Below are 25,677 nucleotides of genomic sequence, written 5' to 3'. Positions count from 1 at the left end.
AGTCTGGAACCCTCCTTGTAGCCTGACCAGGACTTGAACTTGTGTCTCTTCTGCTTCAGTTTCCTGAGTAGGTGGGATGTCAGGCCTGAGTCATGAGGTCTAGCAGAGACTGTGCGGGTGTGGATGAGTTGGGGGCTCTCCTTCAAAGGACTCTGCTCTGGTAGGCAAACATTCTCTAGCTTTCTCTGCTGTATCGGCAGATCCAGACCTGAACATTCGAACAAGCATCTACTTTTCCTCATTCTGAAAGCCTGGCTTTCTGTAATCAGGCTACTCGTTCAGATGGTATACACCTGGAATCTTGATGGTGAGGAGCCCAGCTGTGGAAAGGGGGCTGCGTAGATGCGGAGGAGAAGCCCATACCACGTCAAAGGCCTCTGCCTGCACGCTGAAGTTGGGGTTGTTCTTGTAACTCTGGATCACACAAGACTTCACGCCTCGTCCCCCGCATTCAATGAGGACCTGTGGCCGGTCCACAGAGAGCAGCTGCACCTTTTTCATTTCGCGGACACCCCAGAAGAGGACCTGAAGAGAGGGTGGGCAAAGCCAGAGAGAAGCCGGGTGTGTGACCAATGGAAAACCAAACGGGACTCCTCGGAGTGACAGTGTGGTCTTCCAGGTACAAACCATGCAATGCAGCTAGTGGCAGACCCTGTCTTGTCCAGTTCAGCTAGTGGGCTCATCTCTGGGTCACCTGCTCATCCTGCCATACCTCCCCAACTATGTGGATGGGACCCCCACACGCCATGAGTCCTATGGGGCAGGCCCCTCCACTCCCTGAGCCGTACCTCGACCCGGTATTTACTCAGCACTGGCCGGATGTTGGAGGGAACAGGATAGGTCTGTGTGATGTCTGGTGGGTCAATGGGAGGGAGGCCCTGTAGTCCAGAAGAAGGGACCTGCCATACAAAACAGCCGTTAGTGAGGGGGAAAAGGGAGGAGGGGTAACCAGGCCATGCCGGACCTCCTCAGCAAGACATCTTTTCTTCATTGGGACCTTGCTGCATACTGCCTCCATTGATGACAAGAACACCGACTGGCAAGCGTTTAGTGAGCACTCAGGGTAAGCCGCGATGTTGGTAAGACACGGCTTTCAGTAAACTCCCGGTAGACAACCGAGAGGGGAAACCCCCACAAGTGTATAGATGTTCACGGCTGATAAGCATAACACAGAGAATTGCAGCAATGGATGGAGGAGGACTGTGATCACATCCTGACCTCTGATATCTAACTACCCACTCCCTCCCGAGAGTCAAGAGCTCCAGGAAGCCCGTAGTGCTACGGAATGAGATCATATTAACGGAACAGAGACTTACTGCTCATCAATGAAGCAGAAAGTAAAAATCTGTGGATCTCAAGAGAAAACGGGTCGCTTTTGTGGCCTTGGGCACAGTGAGGCTCCAGGACAATTACAAGGCTTTGCAGAAATGTCCCACAAAGAAGCTAGAGACTCCCACTACAGACAGGGAATTTCCCACATGTAGGCCGTGTTGCTGTCTCTTCAAGGCCTACCTCACTGCCCACATCTGGCAAGCAGCCTTTCCAGACCGGGTCCCAGGTACTGTGGCCATGTTCCCGCCCTGTGTCCATTGACTGCATTGTATCTTCCATATAGACACAGCAAGTGTGGCAGTCGGGCGACCAAGCACAGAAACCAGGCTTATGTGAGCGACCCCGTACAAGTCACTTTCCCTCGCTGAGCCTCAGACACTGAGCTGGCCGACACTTCAGTCCTGCAGGATGCTCTGTTACATCCTGCCTGGAGTCTGTGACTCAGCTCTCTGCGGCTCTTGTCTGCCTGCCTGCAAAATCTACAGAGCCTGGCCAGGAGGAGTCTTCCTCTTTTCTTACTCATCTCCTTCGCCAAACCCTCAAGCAGTACTGCACATACAGGGACGCCTTGACAAATGTTTACTAGCTGACTGTCACATTAGCTCCACATGCTAGGAAGCACCTGATAGCTCATCAAAGCCAGCAAAGCACACGCATGCCCGTTTCATCCTTGCAGATGTATTCTGGTTGGCCATGGCAGAAGAATTACACGAAAGCCCAGAAAAAGACAAGCAGACGCTACAAACGCCAAATGGGTTGCCGGTAAAGGAAGCTGCAGGATGAGCCAGTAAAAGAAGCTGGAACCAGGAAGATGATTACCCAGACGCCCAGTGGGCCAAGGTAGTGATGCTGTCTGTCAACATGGCCTCACCTGGGAGGCTAACAACTGCTCCTCTGACACCAGTCACAGAGCCGTGGAAGACTAAGAGGCATACAGATAGCAGATACGGTGTGATTTCTCTCACCTGTATTTCTTAGAATTTACATAGCTATGCAAAGTCGTGTGTGTGTGTGTGTGTGTGTGTGTGTGTGTGTGTGTGTGTGTGTGTGTGTGTGTGTGTGTAAGACTTGGAAGTAGGACTGTCTAAGTGACCAAAGGGGACTATGGGCAGGGGAGCCGGGAAAAAGGGAGGGAGCAATGTGTATTTGAATGAAAGTGTCCTTAAGTAACCCAGAATAAAATTAAAAAAAAAAAGCAGCTGAGACCGTGGTGGGGAAGCAGCTGCCTATGGACTCGCTTTGTATTCTATTTTCATTTGACACAGAACAGCTTTAATTTGACATAGAACAGCTATGCATATTTATAATGTATAAAGTAGAACAGCTTTTTAAATAATGTGGAATGGTCTGATGGGGCACTTGGCCTACCTATCGCTTCCAGTAGCCAAGTGTGTAGGGATGGATATTCAAACCCCTCAATTTCTGCTCATCGTGTTTGTTCTGCTGCTGCGGGGATGTTAGAAATCATGCCTCCCACCCAAAGGAAAGTGCGAACCATCTTTTCTCCAGGCCCGGCCCTGGGGATGTTAGAAATCTTGCCACCCACTCAAATGAAAGCGTGAACCATCTTTTCTCCAGGCCCCTCACTCTTCTCGGGCTCTTAGAGCATTGTTGGATGTGCTTTTTATAAGATGTCCTGTATGGGGCTGCTGAGATCGTTCAGCAGCTACCGGCACGTGCTCCTCTTACAGAGGACCCAACGGTGGTTCCTAGCACCCACATGGGAACTCACACCTTTGTGTAACTCCAGTTCTAGGGGATCAAGTATGCTCTTCTGGCCTCTATAAACACCAGGCATGCAGAAGTTGCACAAGCTCTGATGCAGAAAAGCACTCATATATGAAAAATAAAATTAAATCTTTTTTAAAAGGCATATTTTAAAGTTATTTTTTAAACTTTGTTTTTTCACTCCGGGAGTGCTGAGGTGTTAGTCTGGGCAATCCTCCAAAAAAGACATGAGTTTATGACCTTAAATATTCACCCTAGCTCTTAAGAGTCTCATAGTGTGACGAAGATGGACTGGCTGACAGTCAGGGTTAAGTTTCTCCGTAATGACGTGGGTCACTGTGGCCTGTAGGAATGGTGTGTATTTCCTCAGTGCACGGGGCTCTGGGGAAACGAGGCACTGTTAGGAAGGTGAAACAATTCAGTTCTGGGCTAAGCGGAGTGATTCGTTGTGAAGGACATATTGTTCTACTATCCCAGGGAAGATGAAATAAGAGAAACTCAACAAGGGTCTGGCTTCATAACCAGGGCAAAGGTGAGACACGTGGGTGCCTGGCACAAAAAAGAGGCCATGCATGACCCTAATCCCAGCCCTGCACATCTGGATAATCGCAGGTGTTTGGAAGCCTTTCTCTGTGGTCTTCCGCTCCTCATCACGTCAACTGATTCTCCTACTCAGCACAGCGATGAAGGACCAGAGTTCTGTGGGACTTGGGGAAAGTGACTTTGGATCTCTGCCTCTCAGTCACTTGTCACTGGTGAAAGGGGGAAAATGATCTCTAAGTCAGAGTTGCTGTGAGGAGGTGTGTGCAGCTTTCTGCCACAGAGAATTCTCTAGGAGCAAAGCAAGCTACATCGGCTCTGCAAAGAACAAGGCTCAACTTTAAGTTGTCTCTAGTTGAATGGAGATGATTCTGGATTGCTGCTGTGTAGGGTGGATGGAGTCCTGAGTGAGTATTGTTGACATGACCACTGCCCTGTCAAGGACCCCAGTGCCCAGGACCCATGGGAATGGCAAGGCCTTTCTCTGGTCTACAGATGTTGACAGTGTGTGTACAAAGTATCCGACACAGCTGCTTCCTCCTGAGTGTCTAGAGCCTGAGACTGCTCCCTACAGAGAGCTCTACTGAGATTAGCTCCCCCACATCCGCACTCAGCAGCACACCACAAACACACTGGCTTTCCACCCTGCCGCCATTGTGTCTCCATCAGAAGGCAGGCCCACCCAATCCTGGCTTTTCTCTACACGTGTCTGAGAATTCTTCATTCTCCGATGCCCCCATCACATCAGTTTCAAAGCTAGCAGGAACTAAGAGGCACTGGTGGCTTCAAAGTAACTCAGAAAAATATTAAGTTCTCTAGAGGGAAACGTTATTAGTTTGGGCTCCAATTTCTCTACATATTGTTTTATACAATGTGTCCACAGTGCAATAAAACAATGTAGCCAAGAGAAGCAACAACCAAAGAAACAGATCCCAATAAAAGACACAAGGAAGGATTTCTGTAAAGAATTGAAAGCTAAAGCCACAAGGAAGAAAAGGAAGTCCTGTGACCATATGTATAGGCACCTTGGTGAAAGGTCACTTTTTCAAGGAGCGATAGTAAGAATGATACACAGCTCCTTATCAAACAAAGAAGCCCAAAGGCAGAATAGCATCTTAAAAACATGGAAAGAAATTGTCACCAACCCTGGCAAACAAAAAGATCTCTGAGAAATATATTGGGCCCCAGTTCAAATAGCAAATGTGTTTGTGCGTCCCAGCTAGACACATACCGTAGTCACATAGGTGACACCACAGCAGGTAATGCTTCCCAGGAAGGAACTATGAAGGCGATATTGTCAATATACTGACATGTTAGTCACCAGAGGAGGCAAGTGTCATCTCCGTGATTAAGTTAATGATGGAGAGTCTCCAGGGGCCTGAGCAGAATGTTCTAGAAGGCCTTAACACTATGCTAGAATCTACTTTCTTGTTTCACTAACCTGTCACTAGCTTATTTCAGGTGAAGGGCTGCTACAAAATTCAGATACTAATTGATAACTTTAAGATAGAAAGAACAATCAGAGATGCAGAGTAAGACTAATTCGTTCACTTAATTTAGACTACTAGTGAGCCAGTTTAATGAGCAGCAAAAATGAAGCAGGAGACTGCTACTTTGTTCAAGCCAGTGGAACTTAAGTGAAAGGCAAGGACAATATAGCTTTGCTTTGATCTACCAAAGAGACCAAGATTAAAAATAAATGAAAAAAATAAGAACAAAGCTCACATGATGGTCAGTGAAAGATTCCTGGGAAGTGTCACAGGATCTAGGAAGGCAGATATGCTGCGTAGGTTTCTAAACACTACACTGAACAACTCCAGGGGGTGCTATTCCATGGATTCTTGGGATGTGCATTGAACCTACTTGGTAGTAAGATGACAGAGCAGTTCTAGGATTTGCAGAGTACAGTAGAGAGATAATGGCAGCAAGATCTGTGTTTTGTCTACTTAGGAACATTCCTCGGGAACACACCCACACATAATAGACACTGAATAAATACATGTTTGAATGCATGAATCAATGAGTACCGCAATTCTTGTCTTCAACGGACCGACACAGTGACAAAGGCAGAGGTAAGGGCTGTTGCAACTGCCTAGGAACAATGGGCATGAACTGAACAGGCAAAGGGGTAAAGCACAGAATGAGCTGGGAGAGAACATTTGGAATAGAATGGGCGAGCTTCTGGGAACAGACATCGATTGTCCTGAATTTTGGTGACTCTCATAGATAGGCAAATGGCTCTGCAGGAGGTGAGGTGGGCAGAGTGGGGAGACTTCGGAATGGCTTAGTGGGTTCTCTCAGCATGCCTAGGAGAAGAAGAGTGAATCTATGAGAGCCAGGAACCTGGAGTGAGCGGGCAGAAAGAGGCCATAGCGGCTGCAGGGTAGGTAGGACTATGTGATTCTGAGAAAGTAGTTTGAGGACAATTTTTGAGACAGTTTAAAAGCCAGACTGAGAATCTGATATCCATGTACAGTCTAGATTTTTCTCTTCGTGGAGTGTTAGCCATTATAATAAAAACCAAAATGGCTTTGTGGTTACACTTGGAAACATAAGGTTTTGAAAAAGATATTTTTGAAAGTTCTTCAGAGAGCCTTTACCGCAGCAGCAGGTACTTCAAATCCCCAAGAGAGATGTTCCGAGAAGCCCTTCTCAAACTCTACTCACTGCATTTGAAGGAAGTGGTGCTTTAAAAAAGCAGCATTTGGTATACGGTCTCACAGGTAGGGATTGGGGAGCAGCTGAAGATGCAGAAGAAGAGAGGAGAACAGGATCAACTTGTGTCCTGGGAGGAACACGGAGAATGGATGCAAACAGGAGAACCGTTGCCACGAGAACTAGAAGAGTCCAGGGACCAGAGAAGATGGGAAACAGGTGAGGTAGCAGCTACGGGGCTGCCCAGGCCATGAGCATAGATACCATGCTGACTTTGAGTACTTCCGTCAGAGGGGCTGGGCTAACAGCTGGGGCTGGGCTAGGCCTGGGGAGAGAGGGGCAGCTAGGGTGGGCAGCTGATGGGGACAGTGGATCTGGTGAGCACATAGCATCCCTGTGCCACCAACTCCTGAGCCAGGGGACTGTCTCAGCCTTGGAAGCAGGGAACTGAGAGCAAGCCAGCCACAGACACAAAGCGGTAGCAGCTGCCCTAAGTGAAGGCAGCTCCAGCCCCTGCGAGCTCAGCGTGTCTGAGCTCCACCCTAAGACGGGCACACTGATGATCAAATCGCTGTTTGAACAAGTGGTCAAATGAGAAGTCCTAAGGAAACCTTGGAGATTCCTCACCTGTTGGGAAGCAGCAGGTGTCTCATCAGTGCGCCCAGTTCTGAGAGGGGGGGGGGTGGGCAGGACCATGGCTGCCAAATGGCAGAGCCCTTGGGTCATCTTGAGGTGTCAACTTGTTCAGCCCCTTATAGAAAGACTTGCGGGGAGCCTTGGAGACTCGGGCCAGGAGCACTCATGAAGGCAGCTGTGTGTTGGGAAGAGCAGCTGCCTAGATTCAGCTGGGCTAACCTAGAACTCAGCATTCTCACGTGCGTCTGTCCGGCCAGGTCTAGTTCTCCCAAGTCAGCCACCACAGCCCTCAATGCCCCATGCTCTAGTAGCCTTAAAAAGAAACTGGACACAGCTTTGCTTGCTAAAAGGAAACGTTGTGTGTGTAGGTAAAAGGAGTAAATGGAAAATTTAAAACAGACAGAATCAGGCAAGAAGGTACGGTAGCCGGTAAGGCGCCCGCCATGCAAGCCCGAGGACCTGGGTTTGACTTCCAGCATCCAGAGAAAATAGTTCGGGCATGCCTGTAACCCCAGAGCTGGAGAGTGGGGCACAGGGTGTCCCTGGAACTTGACGGACACTAGTCTAGCTGACTTAGCGACAGGTTCAATGACAGGCCCTGTCTTAAAAAAGTGGAGTGTGATTGGGAAAAACACCTGACATCCACCCCAGGGATCCACATGCACACGTATGTGTACCCATGCACTTATACACCCCCCCCACACACACACGTATGTACACATACACACACCAGCACACACACAGAATTCTGGTGAAAACAAGAGCCTGTTGGAATATGTAATACGGAACAATTATTAAGTTTCCCCGCTCACTAGATTTGGAGGAACTGGAGTTCCAGGAAGGCAAGGGAAACGCTTTGCTGGAGTTCCCGAGTCTGAAGCCTGCAGTCTCTTGGGAAAGGAAGCTGTCAGCCGATGGGACATTAAAGGGGAACGGAAAACAAGGGCTTCCTCTAGAAGTGGGGAGAGCCATCAGGGCAGAGCTCCTCTTGTCTTGTCTGGGTTCGGTGTTGTTTGCTGTCTGCCTGGGCTTGAACCAGCAAGCTTGCTGACAGCTCACGACTCTCATTTGGGGAAGACTGGGCCAGCTGATTTGAAGGTTGCCTTCAGCTCTGACACCTGCCTCTCTGGGCAGCACATAGCTACCTGGCTACAGATGGTTTTGTTGGAGACTACCTGTTTTTATCACCCTAGAACATCCTAGAATATCCTAGAATATCCTAGAACCCAGTGTTTGTCTTTCTAGTTCTACTTTCCTACCCTTCAACTACTTGGAGTGAAGGCAGTCCTTGAATGCCTGTTACCTCACTCCACTTATCCAGACTCAGTTTCCCTGGCGGGGTTCACTCTCCAAAGCTGTCATTTTCTCCATAAAAAATGTTTCCTTAAGGGACTCCAAACACAAGTGACAAGGTCTCTGAGAGGATGGCCTAAAGAATGCATCACTGGCCGGGCTGTGGTGACGCATGCCTTTAATCCCAGCACTCGGGAGGCAGAGGCAGGCGGATCTCTGTGAGTTCGAGACCACCATGGTCTACAAAGCTAGTTCCAGGATAGTCTCCAAAGCCACAGAGAAACCCTGTCTCAAAAAACCAAAAAAAAAATGCATCACTGTAGCCAACTGCAATTTCCACACCACAGATGGGAAGAGAACTTGGGTTTGAATGCAAGTACATCTAACCTAACTTGGTCCCTGTAATAATTAGCACTGTCTAGCCCTCCATTTTGGTTGGAAATCTGTCTGCATGGAGTCTAGATTCTGACTTGCCATGCTGGTGACATTATAGCCTTTCTATTCATTTCCATTTCTAAAATCAATAGTTGGGAGCAAAGATCTTGTTTTAATATCCTATAGCACAGCAATATTATTAATAATAAAGTAGCATGCATAGACTACTGTGTAGAAGATACCTTGGGTAGATTGATTAACACTCTGCATTTGCAAAAAGAAAAAGCCACATTGTGACAGGTGGTAGGTCTGAGATTTATCCCCATGTGATCCAGCCCCTCCCTCGTCCCACTTCATGCTGATAGTTAGGAATATGTGTCTTCAGTCTCTTCATCAAGTGAGTTGAGTTTTGTTTCATTTTGAATTGGGATTTCTAAAACTCAGGTTTTCCTTTAAAAGATGTTATGGATCCGGTGTCAAACTTGGATGCTCCAACTGTAGCCCCATCATGATGACATTTGGGGGTTCGCCCTTAGAGAAGAATCCAGAGTCTTCGTGAATGTGAGGGCTCTTACAGTTAGAGACCCAGGGAAGATCATTGCTCTCCCAGCCACGTGAGGGGACAGTGAGAAAGCAGCCGGCTCTAAACCAGGAGCTCGGCCTCCATCCAATACCAGATCTATCGCTGCCTTTATGGCATCCAGCCTCAACTGTGTTTGTTGTTGAGGTTGTTCAGTCAATGGTTTTCTGTCATAGCATCCTGCAGGACTAAGATGAAACATTGGCCTGATTCGAAGGCAAAGAGCCACCGTGGTGCCTCATAGAGTGTAGGGTCCAGGAGAGGAACTCTGGAGAGCCCATGCATGCTCCCTTTTATTTTGTCCTTCAGAAACTCAGCTTCCCTCCCTACACACACACACACACACACACACACACACACACACACACGCACATGCACACACGCACACTCATGCATGCATGCACACACACACACACACACCCTCTAGGACTTCGGAGAAGAACTAGGGGTTTGCTGACCTTGGATGTGATATGGAATAGGAAGTAGAAGCTTTCACTGTCCAGGGTCAGAGCTGAGCTGAGCTCCCTGTCTGGAGAAGGAGATGAGGCTGGTCAAGCCCTCCACTCACCGTCTCTCAGGTGGGAATGGCAATATGTGTCTCCAGAGGCTGGAGCGGGGGTCAAGTACGTTGAAAGATAGGAGATGCCACAAGAATCACTTCAGGCACACAGCAAGTGACCCACAGATGCCCGATGCCTTTTTTTTTCAAATCCTCCTATGGTCTGATGGGGTTGAGGGACTCTGCTGGAGCTCCTCATTGATGACCCAACCCTTAAGGACCGTTCATTCTAGGACTCTGATTTGTGGTACAGAAATTCTGGGAATAACTTGTGCTATCAAAGTTCTTGGAGGTCAGCTTCATAGACACGGATCACAGGGATGGACCAGGCATTGCTTCACTGAATAGCACATCCAGAGGAAATGCATTTCTGGCCAACCAGAGCAAAAAGGCTTCTGGTCCAGATGCTGTGGACCTCTTACCTGCAACAGCTCAAACACCGCAAGAAGGTCCCCTCCGGAGAGGTTCCCACAGAAGATGGGGTGATAGCATAGCTTGGGGGGCTCATAGTCCTGGTCAGCTAGTGTCACAACTGGAGCAGCCACCGTGGCACCCAAATATTCTGGCTTCCCCTAGAGAGGAAATGAGTTTTTAATTGGCATCTGCTTAGTTCTGGGCAGCAGTGTCAGCTTCCCCATCTCGTCTTCCACTAAACCCCTCTTGTCCAGTCCCGCCCAGAGCTTGTGGGGACAGAAGGTGCTCTCAGGCTCCCAGTGGAACGCCAAGAAGAACAATTAAAGTAACCAACCAAGGTAGATGGAAGGGGAAAGAAAACACATGATAACAACAGACATTCCAAGTCTCTACTGTGGACAGGATCACGACCTTCGGACATAAGTAAACCTGGTTCTGCGGTCTCTAATCTGCCTCTTTCTAGCTCTGTGACCTAAGCTTGGCACTCAACCCTTTTGAGTCTCTTAAATAGAGCTGAAGCTTGTTTCTGTTCATGACATCGTAAGAATTGATGTAATCTCATATATCATTTGCATTGTGTGCTCAATCCATAGCAATGGAATATTGATACTGGTGGTAACGGTGATTACTGAGGTCAGTATGTTTAAGTGAGGCAGTAAAAGGGGGAAATTCCTCTGTATGCATGCACAGGTATGGACTTTAAGAGCTACGGATGGCCCCTGCCTCTTCCCCAAGCCAGCTCTCGGGTCCATGCTCCTCCAGGAGAGGCAGGAGCTACAGCAGCTTCTCTGCTTTGCTGCTTATCTCCGGGATCACGAGAGTGTGTGTTCTGCTTGTATGGGACTCCCTGCTCTCTTCACCACTGCGCTCTCTAGCCTGGGAACCCGCTGAGCAGGTAACTGCTGAGCGGCAGCTGGTAGACATGATCTGCTTAGTCTGAGGACAGTGCCCATCTTCTGTTCCGTTTTAGGTCGGGTTTTAGCAGCCATGCTACATTACTGCCTTCGGGTTCAGAAGCCAGCACTTCCAGTGTCACCAGGGAGGGAGGGAACAAGGCTTTGGCTCAGTCACACTTGGCAACAAGCAAAACCACCTGGTGATGCCCAATGGCATCCGGTGGGAGAACGGGAGGAGTCAGGGCAGCTTGGTATAAAATGAGTGTTGCGCTTAATAATTAGTCTGTTAATCATTCTCATGAGGCATGGCTAACTCAAATGAGCCCTGGAAATGGGAGCTTAAACCCAAGCAAATAAATTGCCAAATGTGAATGTGTTTCTTATGGTGCCAGTCAATACTCATGGATCACAAGCCACTGGAGAATGAGAGATAGTTCTAGACTGGGAACCTGGGCCAGAAGAGTTCTATTATAACAATCTGACTATCATATTTTAGGCTAATGTTAGCTGTAGCCCAGACACATAATTTTATGCATGCCTCCCCATATTTCTCCAGGAGGAAAGCACAAACTTTCTGTATCATCTTTCTTTCCCACAATCCCTTTTCCTTTATATTTTAAAGCATTATCTGGATTTGATGTGTGTGTGTGTATATATGTGTGTGTGTGTGTGTGTGTATCTGTGTGTGTCTGTGTGTGTGCATGTGTCTGTCTGTGTGTGTCTGTCTGTGTGTGCGTGTGTGTGAAGAAAGGGGCCTCATTGAGTGGGGATCCGGAAAGGAAATGGAAAGGAAGTAGGGTAGTGGTGGGCAGTATAACAGCTAGCAGGCTAGGGTAGCAAAAACCTCCAGAGATGATGGATTCCTTTTCAAATAGAAAACAAACACTTATGGTGGGACTAGTATTCTGATGAAGAAGAGTGAAAGGGTGTTTACTTTGTGGGTCTTCTTCCAGAAAATCTGTCCCGCATGCTGAGCAGGGAAATGAAATACATTCAGCAGCAATGGAGGGGTGGAGGAAGGGGATGCCACACTTGCTGCCACCAACTGTACATGAAGGAGTAGACACAGGGGCTGCACGTTCCAGTCCTGACTCTGCCTCTCACTAGGCATTCGAACTTTCTAGATCTGTCCTCCTTCATAGAGAGCAAGAAGGCAGGTTCCCATGGTACTTGAAATCCTTGTGACTCTCGAATCCTGTTTGCTCCCTGACCCTGGCCCACCACAGGGCTATCTGGAGCACACTGAGGTGAGGAGGCTTGGGAAAAACCTCTCAGAGCATCTTTTGAACTTTATAGATCTGAGCTTCCTGAGGAGACAGAAATGTCAAAGAAAAGAAATAAAGCTTTGTCATTCATTGCAGATTTCTTAACTTAGAGAAGAATGCTCGCCACAGTCACTTAAACTCACCAGTCAGCTTTGGGGGTTACCTAAGACTTCAGAGCACAAACGTCTCTGGAGAGGTTTGGTTCATCACCAAAGAGAGCTGTGATGAAGACACTGTTGCAGGCCCAGCAGGTAAAAGAAGCAACCCGGTTCCAAGGCTGAATCAGTGAAGACTAACCATGCATTTCCCGCCCGATAGATGAGAGCAACACAGAGCTGTCCGCAAAAGGCTTGGAGCAGTAAACAGCAGAAACATGGGACCAGCTGGGGGGTTGTGGTAGATGCAGGTTACCTTAAGCAAGCTCCACATTCCTACAGAAGTGGGTGTTGACTAAATTTTGTTGATTTGATGCAATTTTCATTATAATATAGAGGGAATTCTAAAGAGCAGACCCTAAATAAAGCAGTGACTGTCATCAACTGGTGGGGGACACCCTTCCGTATACATGTTTCTCTTATTGGTTGACGAGTAAAACACTGTTTGACCGATAGAGGCAGGAAGATAGGCGGGGCTAGGAGACGAGGAGAATTCGGGGAAGGGTAGGCAGATAAGCGCCAGAAAGAGTTGCCATGTAGCCAGCCAAAGGAGAAACAGGCCAGGGCATTCTCTGGTAAGTGAAGACCATGTGGAAATACATAGGTTAATAGAAATGGGTTAATAAGACAGAGCTAGCCAATAAGAAGCCCTAGCCACCAGCCAACAGTTTAAGAATTAGTGTAAATCTTTGTGTGCTTATTTGGGGCTGAAGGGGGGAGGAGCCTGGCGGGAAAGAAAACCCAGCGATAATCAACACAGTTCTGTATGTCCCAGTGCGCTGGCATGACAGCCACCACCGGGTCCTGGCCACTCACGGTGCCAGGGTGTCACTGACCTTCAAGTCAGTTCCTGCAGTAGAGCATTTGGAAGAAGGTGCAGTCAATGTTGCCTGGTGACACTTACCACGGCATCACTGTCATAGAGTTCCACCACCACTAGGGGTGGGGACTCTGCCAGCTCCCTCTCCTCGCCATGCAAAACCAACTCATTGAAGAGAAGCATCTGGTTCCAGGTAGGAGACAGCGTCTGAGAAATGATCTGGAAGAAAACAGCACAGGAACCATTTAGCTGAGGTTTTCAGCAGACACACGGAGGGCAAGGAGACCCCGTGGCGACTGTTTATTTATTTATTTTTTGGTTTTACGAGACAGGGTTTCTCTGTATCGTTTTGGAGGCTGTCGGTCCAGCCCAGCCTCAAACTCACAGAGATCCGCCTGCCTCTGCCTCCCGAGTGCTGGGATTAAAGGTGTGCACCACCACCGCCCGGCTTGACGACTGTTTATTAAAGGCTGGGGGAACGCAAATTCACAGTCTCCAGAAAACTGTGTATTCGTGATGTTTTATTAGTGGAGTGCTGCTTAATCTCCTATTTGCATGAATAATTTTAATTTGCCGTGGTGCTATGATGGCATCGGCTGCCCTTTGTTGAGTGTTACCTGTAGCACGGTGCAGGTACTGTCTCGTTCAAACCTCAGACTCATTCTGGGTAGAGTTATTTACATGCACATTAAAGGCCACGGAACAGGTTCACATGTCCAGAGGCTACAGAGGATAAACTGAAATTCCACCTGGATCGTCCGCTTTCACAGGCGGACACCACTGACGTCACCACTTTAGGGATCTTTCCACTGAGAATGGGGGGTGGGCAGGTCAAACATAATCCTGTCATCAAGGGCCCTAACATTGACTTTCAAATATCACGTACTTTATGTGGAAGTCTACAGCTACTCACTGGCTGCTCTGAAGAGACCAGAATCTTCCCTCACCATTTGACATGACATCTTTCTTTCAAGGGAGTTGCTATGGCAGCCATTGGTAGTGGACTGTACCCATCGTACAGATGGAGGAACTAAGAGTCAAGGAAGGATGGTAGCTTGAAGAGCTGGTCCAGAACCATCAGGGGCTCGTGAGAACTGGCCATTGACTTCCTCCCAGACCGCTCCCTTCAGAAGGGAGAGTGGTATTTAAATCTGAATTCCCGTCTCTGTTTCTTAGACATTTGGAAAGAGACCGGTTTCACAGAGGTGTTTGCAGGGTAGGTGGTCCCGCACCTGGGCAGACACTACCCCATCAATCTGTGAAGCTTCTGCTGGGAAGAGCCCGTGGTCATGGCTCTCCCAAGCCGTGCAGTCAACTGGGTTTCATAAGAGAACGTGTTCAGCAGCTGCTGGGGCCTGGGGAAATTTCCACAGCACCTCAGAACTGTACCTTACCCGCCACTGCCTACTCCAGGGGGGCTGGAAGGAAGAACTGGCCTGCGCTAACCCTCAGTCTTACATAAAGCTGCCAGCTCAGTTAAATTGTTGGCACTGTGGTTCCGGAAGAATAGCTTTATTACTCTTTATGTAAGCCGCAAAAGTATTGTGTGCCTGCACTCTACTTGAGTTCTTAGTTTAGGCTATTTCATGCGTCAGATGCAGTGAGGTTTTAGAATGCTTCTGAAACATCTCGCTTTTCTGATATCAAAAGAGCAAGGGTCAACCAACCGATCAATGGGGGTGATGCCGATGCGATGCAACGCTGTGTGCTTTGTGTTGCTTTTGAACAGGCGGCTGATCTCTCTGCCTGACTGACAGTGTAGGGTCAGAACAGTCTGTTGTCTCCACAGCACCCTCCCTACAGAGGTGTTTGAATCGCCTCCTTCCCGTGTGGCTGGAAATGCATTGAACAATATTCTAGAGGTCAGCACCCGTTCCCCGCTCATTCGCCACGTGCCTCCAGGGTGCCAGACCACGACGTCTGCGGAGCGGGTGATCCACACCCATTTGCATGGGTGGGCCGGCACTCACTTGTTCTTTAAGTGGCCACCACGTGTAAGATGTCACCCAAACAGAAGTCTCTCACTCCTTTGCTTAACTCCCCACGGTCTGTTTTGTTTCTTAGGGGCTTCCCCCAGGGACTGTGCACCGACCTGGGTTGAAAGCTCATTTGAACTCAGGGTAGGACTCAGCTATCACTGTGGACAGCTAGTCAGCTGTCCCGGAAAGAATACAGCAGTAGCAGCAAAACCTCTAACTGGAGGCGGGCTTAATTAACCACCCGGTGACCGGCTTGCACAGGTGACGTAGCATCTCCACGCCCTGGGTCCCCTTCTTTAAGTGGCTAACACCCGTCTTGTCTGGGGTAAACAACAGTCACTGCCTGGCAAACAGCAGGTGCTCAGTGAACACTCGCTGCCCTCTCTAAGCGTTCTCCATCTCAGTTCATATTTGCTTACATGTGAGCACACACGGGGCTGGGGAGTGGCTCAGGAGCAGAGCGCAGGTGGAAACGCCACTGCATAATATCTGTCAAGTCTGCTGCCTAATCCTTACATGACACACACACTCACACATGCACACAAACTCACACACACTCACACATACACACACTCACACATACACACACTCACGCATACACACATACACACACTCACACATGCACACAAACTCACACACACTCACACATACACATACTCACACATGTGCATGCACACACACTCACACATACACACACTCACACATGCACACACACACATACACACAAACATACACACACATGCACACACATACACATGCACACAAACTCACACACACTCACACATACGCACACTCACACATACACACACGTGCATGCTCAGACACACTCACACATGCACACAAATCACACACATAAACACACGTGCATGCTCAGACACACTCATGCACACAACTCACACACACTCACATATGTGCATGCTCATACACATGCACATACATACACACACGTGCATGCTCAGACACACGCATGCACACAAATCACACACTCACACATGTGCATGCTCACACACACTCACACATACACACACATACACACACGTTCATGCTCAGACACACTCACGCATGCACACAAACTCACACACACTCACACATGTGCATGCTCACACACATTCACGCACACATACACACACACAAACATACACACACTCACACATGTGCATACGCACACACTCACACACATGTGTGTACACACACATATACACTCACACTCTCACACTCACACTCTCACACTCACACATGTGCGTACTCACACACATATACACACTCAAACACACTCTAACACTCACATATATTCACAATGCTCATACAGACACACATTCACACTCACACATGCACACAAACTCACACACACATACACATATACACACTCACACATGCACACAAACTTACACACACATACACACACTCACACATGTGCATGTGCACACACTCACACATACACATACACACTCACACACATGTGCGTACTCACACACATACAAACTCACACACTCACATATTCACACATGCTCACACACACACTCACACACATATACACACCTGCATGCTCAGACACATTCACGCATGCACACAAACTCACACAAACATACACACACTCACACATGTGCACACACTCACACACTCACACACATACACACTCACACGTGCATGTACACACACATATTCACAAATGCTCACACAGACACACACTCACACATACACACATGTGCATGCTCACACACACTCTTGCATGCACACAAACTCACACACACTTACACATACACGCTCCCACATGTGCATATGCACAACTCACACTCACACACACATGTGTGTACTCACACACATACACATACACGCACTCATACAAGTGCACATGCACACACTCACACACACTCACACACACTCACACACTTGTGTACTCACACACATATACATGCACATACTCACACACTCACACACACTCACACACACTCACACACTTGTGTGCTCACACACATATACATACACACTCACGACTCATGCACACACACTCCCCTAACCGCCTTCTCCATGACAGCCTGGGTGACTTTGTCTAAGCACACGTGTCTTCAGGAATGAGCACCAGTCTCCTTGTTGGGAGCCCCAGCTTTAATGACCTCTGCGTCCAGGGGCTCCGCCCTCCTTCACTTCCTGTCAGGCGTCCTGCATACCCCGAACTCCCCTCCTCGTCACCCTCAAACCCTTCCTCTGTAGATTTCTGCCCTTTCTTTATGCTTCAGTCCTCCTTCTCCGCAGTGTCTGCAAACGTTGGACATCCCAGACATCTTTGCAAGGGACGGATGTGCACGTTGCTCTTCTACACTCCAGGTGCTCAGTCCTCCTGGGAACCAGGGCCAGTCAGCATGAGTGCGAACTGTGAAAACCAGCCTCAGCTGGGCTTGCAGGGCCTCATACTCAGCTTTCTTCAGGAGAAGTGTGAAGGAGGCCTGCCAGTCACCACAGACCAGGCCCTCAGTCACCACAGACCAGGCCCTCAGTCACAGACCAGGCCCTCAGTCACCACAGACCAGGCCCTCAGTCACCACAGACCAGACCCTCAGTCACCACAGACCAGGCCCTCAGTCACAGACCAGGCCCTCAGTCACCACAGACCAGGCCCTCAGTCACAGACCATGCCCTCAGTCATCACAGACCAGGCCCTCAGTAACAGACCAAGACCTCAGTCACAGACCAGACCCTAAGTCACAGACCAGGCCCTCAGTCACAGACCAGGCCCTCAGTCACCACAGACCAGGCCCTCAGTCACCACAGACCAGGCCCTCAGTCACCACAGACCAGGCCCTCAGTCACAGACCAGGCCCTCGGTCACCACAGACCAGGCCCTCAGTCACAGACCAGGCCCTCAGTCATCACAGACCAGGCCTCAGTCACAGACCAGGCCCTCAGTCACCACAGACCAGGCCCTCAGTCACAGACCAGGCCCTCAGTCACCACAGACCAGGGCCTCAGTCACAGACCAGGCCCTCAGTCACAGACCAGGCCCTCAGTCACCACAGACCAGGCCCTCAGTCACAACAGACCAGGCCCTCAGTCACCACAGACCAGGCCCTAAGTCACCACAGACCAGGCCCTCAGTCACAGACCAGGCATTCAGTCACCACAGACCAGACCCTCAGTCACCACAGACCAGGCCCTCAGTCACCACAGACCAGGCCCTCAGTCACCACAGACCAGGCCCTCAGTCACCACAGACCAGGGCCTCAGTCACCACAGACCAGGCCCTCAGTCACCACAGACCAGGCCCTCAGTCACAGACCAGGCCCTCAGTCACCACAGACCAGGCCCTCAGTCACCACAGACCAGGCCCTCAGTCACAGACCAGGCCCTCAGTCACCACAGACCAGGCCCTCAGTCACAGACCAGGCCCTCAGTCACCACAGACCAGGCCCTCAGTCACCACAGACCAGGCCCTCAGTCACCACAGACCAGACCCTCAGTCACAGACCAGGCCCTCAGTCACCACAGGCCAGGACTCTCAGTCACAGACCAGGCCCTCAGTCACAGACCAGGCCCTCAGTCACCACAGACCAGACCCTCAGTCACAGACCAGGCCCTTAGTCACCACAGACCAGGCCCTCAGTCACAGACCAGGCCCTCAGTCACCACAGACCAGACCCTCAGTCACAGACCAGGCCCTTAGTCACCACAGACCAGGCCCTCAGTCACAGACCAGGCCCTCAGTCACAGACCAGGCCCTCAGTCACCACAGACCAGGGCCTCAGTCACCACAGACCAGGCCCTCAGTCACCACAGAGACCCTCAGTCACCCTCAGTCACAGACCAGGCCCTCAGTCACCACAGACCAGGCCCTCAGTCACCACAGACCAGACCCTCAGTCACCACAGAGACCCTCAGTCACCACAGACCAGACCCTCAGTCACCACAGACCAGGCCCTCAGTCACCACAGACCAGACCCTCAATCACCACAGACCAGACCCTCAGTCACCACAGACCAGGCCCTCAGTCACCACAGACCAGACCCTCAGTCACCACAGACCAGGCCCTCAGTCACCACAGACCAGGCCCTCAGTCACAGACCAAGCCCTCAGTCACCATAGACCAGGCCCTCAGTCACCACAGACCAGGCCCTCAGTCACAGACCAGGCCCTCAGTCACCATAGACCAGGCCCTAAGTCACCACAGACCAGGCCCTCAGTCACCACAGACCAGACCCTCAGTCACCATAGACCAGACCCTCAGTCACCACAGAGCAGGCCCTCAGTCACCACAGACCAGGCCCTCAGTCATCACAGACCAGGCCCTCAGTCACAGACCAGGCCCTCAGTCACCACAGACCAGACCCTCAGTCACCACAGACCAGGCCCTCAGTCACCACAGACCAGGTCCTCAGTCACCACAGACCAGACCCTCAGTCATCACAGACCAGGTCCTCAGTAACCACAGACCAGGGCCTCAGTCACAGACCAGACCCTCAGTCACCACAGACCAGACCCTCAGTCACCACAGACCAGGCCCTCAGTCACCATAGACCAGGCCCTCAGTCACCACAGACCAGGCCCTCAGTCACCACAGACCAGGCCCTCAGTCACCACAGACCAGGCCCTCAGTCACCACAGACCAGACCCTCAGTCACCACAGACCAGACCCTCAGTCACAGACCAGGCCCTCAGTCACAGACCAGGCCCTCAGTCACAACAGACCAGGCCCTCAGTCACCACAGACCAGGCCCTCAGTCACCACAGACCAGGGCCTCAGTCACCACAGACCAGGCCCTCAGTCACAGACCAGGCCCTCAGTCACCACAGACCAGACCCTCAGTCACCACAGACCAGGCCCTCAGTCACAGACCAGGCCCTCAGTCACAGACCAGGCCCTCAGTCACCACAGACCAGACCCTCAGTCACCACAGACCAGGCCCTCAGTCACAGACCAGGCCCTCAGTCACAGACCAGGCCCTCAGTCACCACAGACCAGGCCCTCAGTCACCACAGACCAGGGCCTCAGTCACAGACCAGGCCCTCAGTCACCACAGACCAGGTCCTCAGTCACCACAGACCAGACCCTCAGTCACAGACCAGGCCCTCAGTCACCACAGGCCAGGACTCTCAGTCACAGACCAGGTCCTCAGTCACCACAGAGACCCTCAGTCACCCTCAGTCACAGACCAGGCCCTCAGTCACCACAGACCAGGCCCTCAGTCACCACAGACCAGGCCCTCAGTCACCACAGACCAGGCCCTCAGTCACCACAGACCAGGCCCTCAGTCACAGACCAGACCCTCAGTCACCACAGACCAGGCCCTCAGTCACAGACCAGGCCCTCAGTCACAGACCAGACCCTGAGTCACCACAGACCAGGCCCTCAGTCACCACAGACCAGGCCCTCAGTCACAGACCAGGCCCTCAGTCACCACAGACCAGGCCCTCAGTCACCACAGACCAGGTCCTCAGTCACCACAGACCAGACCTCAGTCACAGACCAGGCCCTCAGTCATCACAGACCAGGCCCTCAGTCACAGACCAGGCCCTCAGTCACCACAGACCAGGCCCTCAGTCACCACAGACCAGACCCTCAGTCACAGACCAGGCCCTCAGTCACCACTCCAGACCCTCAGTCACCACAGACCAGGCCCTCAGTCACAGACCAGGCCCTCAGTCACCACAGACCAGACCCTCAGTCACCACAGACCAGGCCCTCAGTCACAGACCAGGCCCTCAGTAATCACAGACCAGGCCCTCAGTCACCACAGACCAGGCCCTCAGTCACAGACCAGGCCCTCAGTCACAGACCAGGCCCTCAGTCACCACAGACCAGGCCCTCAGTCACCACAGACCAGGGCCTCAGTCACCACAGACCAGGCCCTCAGTCACCACAGGCCAGGACTCTCAGTCACAGACCAGGCCCTCAGTCACAGACCAGACCCTCAGTCACAGACCAGACCCTCAGTCACCACAGACCAGGCCCTCAGTCACCACAGACCAGGCCCTCAGTAATCACAGACCAGGCCCTCAGTCACCACAGACCAGGCCCTCAGTCACCACAGACCAGGCCCTCAGTCACCACAGACCATGCCCTCAGTCACCACAGACCAGGCCCTCAGTCACCACAGACCAGGCCCTCAGTCACCACAGACCAGGCCCTCAGTCACCACATACCAGGCCCTCAGTCACCACAGACCAGGCCCTCAGTCACCACAGACCAGGCCCTCAGTCACCACAGACCAGGCCCTCAGTCACCACAGACCAGACCCTCAGTCACCACAGACCAGACCCTCAGTCACAACAGACCAGGCCCTCAGTCACAACAGACCAGGCCCTCAGTCACCACAGACCAGGCCCTCAGTCACCACAGACCAGGCCCTTAATCACCACAGACCAGGCCCTCAGTCACCACAGACCAGGCCCTCAGTCACCACAGACCAGACCCTCAGTCACCACAGACCAGGCCCTCAGTCACCATAGACCAGGCCCTCAGTCACAGACCAGGCCCTCAGTCACCACAGACCAGGCCCTCAGTCACCACAGAGCAGGCCCTCAGTCACCACAGACCAGGCCCTCAGTCACAGACCAGGCCTTAGGTCACAGACCAGGCCCTCAGTCACAGACCAGGCCCTCAGTCACCACAGACCAGACCCTCAGTCACCACAGACCAGGCCCTCAGTCACCATAGACCAGGCCCTCAGTCACAGACCAGGCCCTCAGTCACCACAGACCAGGCCCTCAGTCACCACAGAGCAGGCCCTCAGTCACCACAGACCAGGCCCTCAGTCACAGACCAGGCCCTAAGTCACAGACCAGGCCCTCAATCACCACAGACCAGGCCCTCAGTCACCACAGACCAGATCCTCAGTCACCACAGACCAGACCCTCAGTCACCACAGACCAGACCCTCAGTCACCACAGACCAGACCCTCAGTCACCACAGACCAGGCCCTCAGTCACAGACCAGACCCTCAGTCACCACAGACCAGGACCTCAGTCACCACAGACCAGACCCTCAGTCACCACAGACCAGGCCCTCAGTAATCACAGACCAGGCCCTCAGTCACCACAGACCAGGCCCTCAGTCACCACAGACCAGGCCCTCCGTCACCACAGACCAGGCCCTCAGTCACCACAGACCAGGCCCTCAGTCACCACAGACCAGACCCTCAGTCACCACAGACCAGGCCCTCAGTCACAGACCAGGCCCTCAGTCACCACAGACCAGGCCCTCAGTCACCACAGACCAGGCCCTAAGTCACAGACCAGACCCTCAATCACCACAGACCAGGCCCTCAGTCACCACAGAGCAGGCCCTCAGTCACCACAGACCAGGCCCTCAGTCACAGACCAGACCCTCAGTCACAGACCAGGCCCTCAGTCACCACTCCAGACCCTCAGTCACCACAGACCAGGCCCTCAGTCACAGACCAGGCCCTCAGTCACCACAGACCAGGCCCTCAGTCACAGACCAGGCCCTCAGTAATCACAGACCAGGCCCTCAGTCACCACAGACCAGACCCTCAGTCACCACAGACCAGGCCCTCAGTCACCACAGACCAGGCCCTCAGTCACAGACCAGGCCCTCAGTCACCACAGACCAGGCCCTCAGTCACCACAGACCAGGCCCTCAGTCACAGACCAGGCCCTCAGTCACCACAGACCAGGCCCTCAGTCACAGACCAGGCCCTCAGTCACCACAGACCATGCCCTCAGTCACAGACCAGTACCTCAGTCACAGACCAGGCCCTCAGTCACCACAGACCAGGCCCTCAGTCACCACAGACCAGGCCCTCAGTCACAGACCCGGCCCTCAGTCACCACAGACCAGACCCTCAGTCACAGACCAGACCCTCAGTCACCACAGACCAGGCCCTCAGTCACCACAGACCAGGCCCTCAGTCACCACAGACCAGGCCCTCAGTCACAGACCAGGCCCTCAGTCACAGACCAGGCCCTCATTCACCACAGACCAGGCCCTCAGTCACAGACCAGGCCCTCAGTCACCACAGACCAGGCCCTCAGTCACAGACCAGACCCTCAGTCACCACAGACCAGACCCTCAGTCACCACAGACCAGGCCCTCAGTCACAGATCAGGCCCTCAGTCACCACAGACCAGGCCCTCAGTCACAGACCAGACCCTCAGTCACCACAGACCAGGGCCTCAGTCACCACAGACCAGGCACTCAGTCACCACAGACCAGGCCCTCAGTCACAGACCAGGCCCTCAGTCACCACAGACCAGGCCCTCAGTCACCACAGACCAGGCCCTCAGGCACCACAGACCAGACCCTCAGTCCCCATATTCCAGTGTGGGGTGGTGAGCAATGTACACAGAAGGCTTGTTGTTGTGTCTGGCACGTGAGAGCCTTGAGGAAGTGGCAGCTGTTATTATTTGCAAAAATTTGGGCCCCTGGCTGTAAATTAGAGGCAGATCCGGGGTTCAGCAGAAACTAATTTCCCTCTCGATGATTATTTTGTAAGCAAAGTCCATGTGTGCCTTGGAGATATGGATCTAAGTGAATCGGGCTTGCTGCATGCAGATGAAACCAGCGGGAAGGCTCCGAGCAGTCTGGTGAGCTCACACAGACTCCAGGGTCGACTTGAGGGCCTGGAAGTGCACGGTGGAGGCAAGTGGGCGGCCCCTGGCTCTAACTCTGAGACGGCTCTGGTTTGGGCATGGCGGCCATCATGATAGTGGATTTGGACTGGGGCAACAGAGCTCTACAGCTGTGTGCTGGGTGTGTGTGTGGAGTGCATACATGTTTGTAGGGGACGCACAGCTCTGTGTGTACGTGTGCATGTGTGTGGCGGCCGGAAGGTAGCCCCTGGTTTCACGGCTCAGAGTCCGTCTGTCTTGATTCTGAGACAAGTCCCTCTCACTGGCCTAGGGACTGGCTGGCGAGTCGGTGAGCCCCAGCGATCTGCCCATGTCCCTTCGATTCCCCACAGCCAGCACTGGGGTGTGCGCCACCACCTTGGCTTTACCGCGGTTCTGGCAGTAAGCTCAGGCCGTGGTGCTTGCCCGGCAAGCCCCTGACAGGCAGTGCTCTCTCCTGGCCGAGCTCCAGGACCTTACGTGCAAGTCCCTGCTGTGTCCTCCCAAACGCCAGCCAAGAGGAGGGTCTTGTTGTTCCCATCAGAAAGTGGGCGAGGACGGAGACAACTTCTCCACACTGCCTCTGAGACAGAAGGGAGCCGTCTCTCCCAGCGCGCCTGGAGGCCTCTGCGCACACAGCCATGCACACAGCGCTTAGCGCAGAGCGACCAGCCTGCCTGTGTGGAGGACCACATCTACGCCTGACTGCACCTTACGCAGGAGGAGGGTCGCCCCGCCCGCCATCTCCGTGGAATCCATCAACAGGGCCATGGTGTACCCTCTTGACAGCAGCCAATGCAATGGCCGCCATTCGTCAGGCGTTTATACACTCGACGTTTCTCGTCCTCTGTTTTAGACCTATGGAACTAGGGTCTAGTGAGACGCACGGCTGCAGAGTCGACGACCCGGGAGGCGACCTCGTGTCTCTCTGCATCCTACGTCTCTGAGACGGCCAATTCCATACGCTCCCACCCTTCCCCAGACCACAGCTAGAGAGCAGCTGAGGCTCTGGTGACTGCCACGGAGTGAGAGGACATCCTCCTGCAGGATTTGTGCTGACCCAGGAACGCTTTTCCCAGCTAGCGCGGGAAGGAAGCAGGGGAAGCCACCGTCTCCTGTGACACCGCGCCTGTCACCAATGGGGTTCTCCGAGGGGACAGGGCTTGAAGCTTTGGTAACAAGCCCCCAGCTGCTAGGTGCAAGGTTAGAGCTTCCTGACCCGAAAGCCACAGCCTTTCCCCACCCCCAGCAGATCCCTGAGGCAATGATAGACTCTGAGTCTCGGGAGCGCTCGCTGTGGAAACCGACTTCTCCTTTCTTGTCCCTCTCTGCCCTCCGCCTGGCACTCCCGCAGGTGTCGGGGCTCAGCAGACACCTTTTCTACCCTTGTCTTAGCTTTAAGACTTGTCCATCTGCTTCAGGACACCGGCTGCAGGGGACCACTGAGCCTTCCGTGCCCGTGTCTCCTGGCGCACACCGGCGTCTCCCTCTGGATGGCAGCCGGCTGGGAGATGCAACGGGCGGGTGAGCCTCATCTTTCTCTCCCCGGCCCTGCTGCTGTGTTTCTATGCTGCCGCGCATCAGCTACAGCAGCGGGAGGAGGCCGCCGGCTCTCGGGTTACCTTTGTGGTCTGGCACTGGGACAGGAACGTGACTTTAGCGAAGGGATCCGAAAGCCCATTGCTGTCAGCCGCGATGAGGCCCCGGGCTTGGTACATGTGAGCTCTCAGCTGGAAGACATGCCGGGCTGCGGAGAAACCGTGGACAGGGCAAACATTAATAGGCTTTCAGGAGCAGCACGTGTGAATGCGTGTCTGCCAGTGACAGGTGGCTGTGCGTCCACCGGGAGACGGTGGCATGAGTGCTGCCGTCGTCCGTGATCGGGTGG

At 52.4% G+C, this 25,677-nt stretch overlaps 1 protein-coding gene across 2 annotated transcripts in view; it reads right to left on the bottom strand.

Annotated features, from left to right (window-relative positions):
- The window catches only part of Fer1l6 (fer-1 like family member 6), a 158,206-nt gene that overhangs the window by 41,088 nt on the left and 91,441 nt on the right, over positions 1–25,677 (bottom strand). For both annotated transcript variants that reach the window (XM_040730441.1, XM_040730440.1), the window contains 5 exons: positions 25,412–25,536; positions 13,333–13,467; positions 10,121–10,270; positions 789–899; positions 364–525 (listed from right to left, as the gene is read on the bottom strand). In XM_040730441.1, the coding sequence (XP_040586375.1) occupies positions 364–525; positions 789–899; positions 10,121–10,270; positions 13,333–13,467; positions 25,412–25,536 (683 nt within the window). The remainder of the gene's footprint in view (positions 1–363; positions 526–788; positions 900–10,120; positions 10,271–13,332; positions 13,468–25,411; positions 25,537–25,677) is intronic.

This window comes from Mesocricetus auratus, unplaced genomic scaffold (genome assembly GCF_017639785.1).
Source record: "Mesocricetus auratus isolate SY011 unplaced genomic scaffold, BCM_Maur_2.0 Super-Scaffold_100023, whole genome shotgun sequence".
NCBI lineage: Eukaryota > Metazoa > Chordata > Mammalia > Rodentia > Cricetidae > Mesocricetus > Mesocricetus auratus.
Note: the sequence above shows the minus strand (reverse complement) of the source record. Positions and strands in the feature narration are given on the sequence as shown.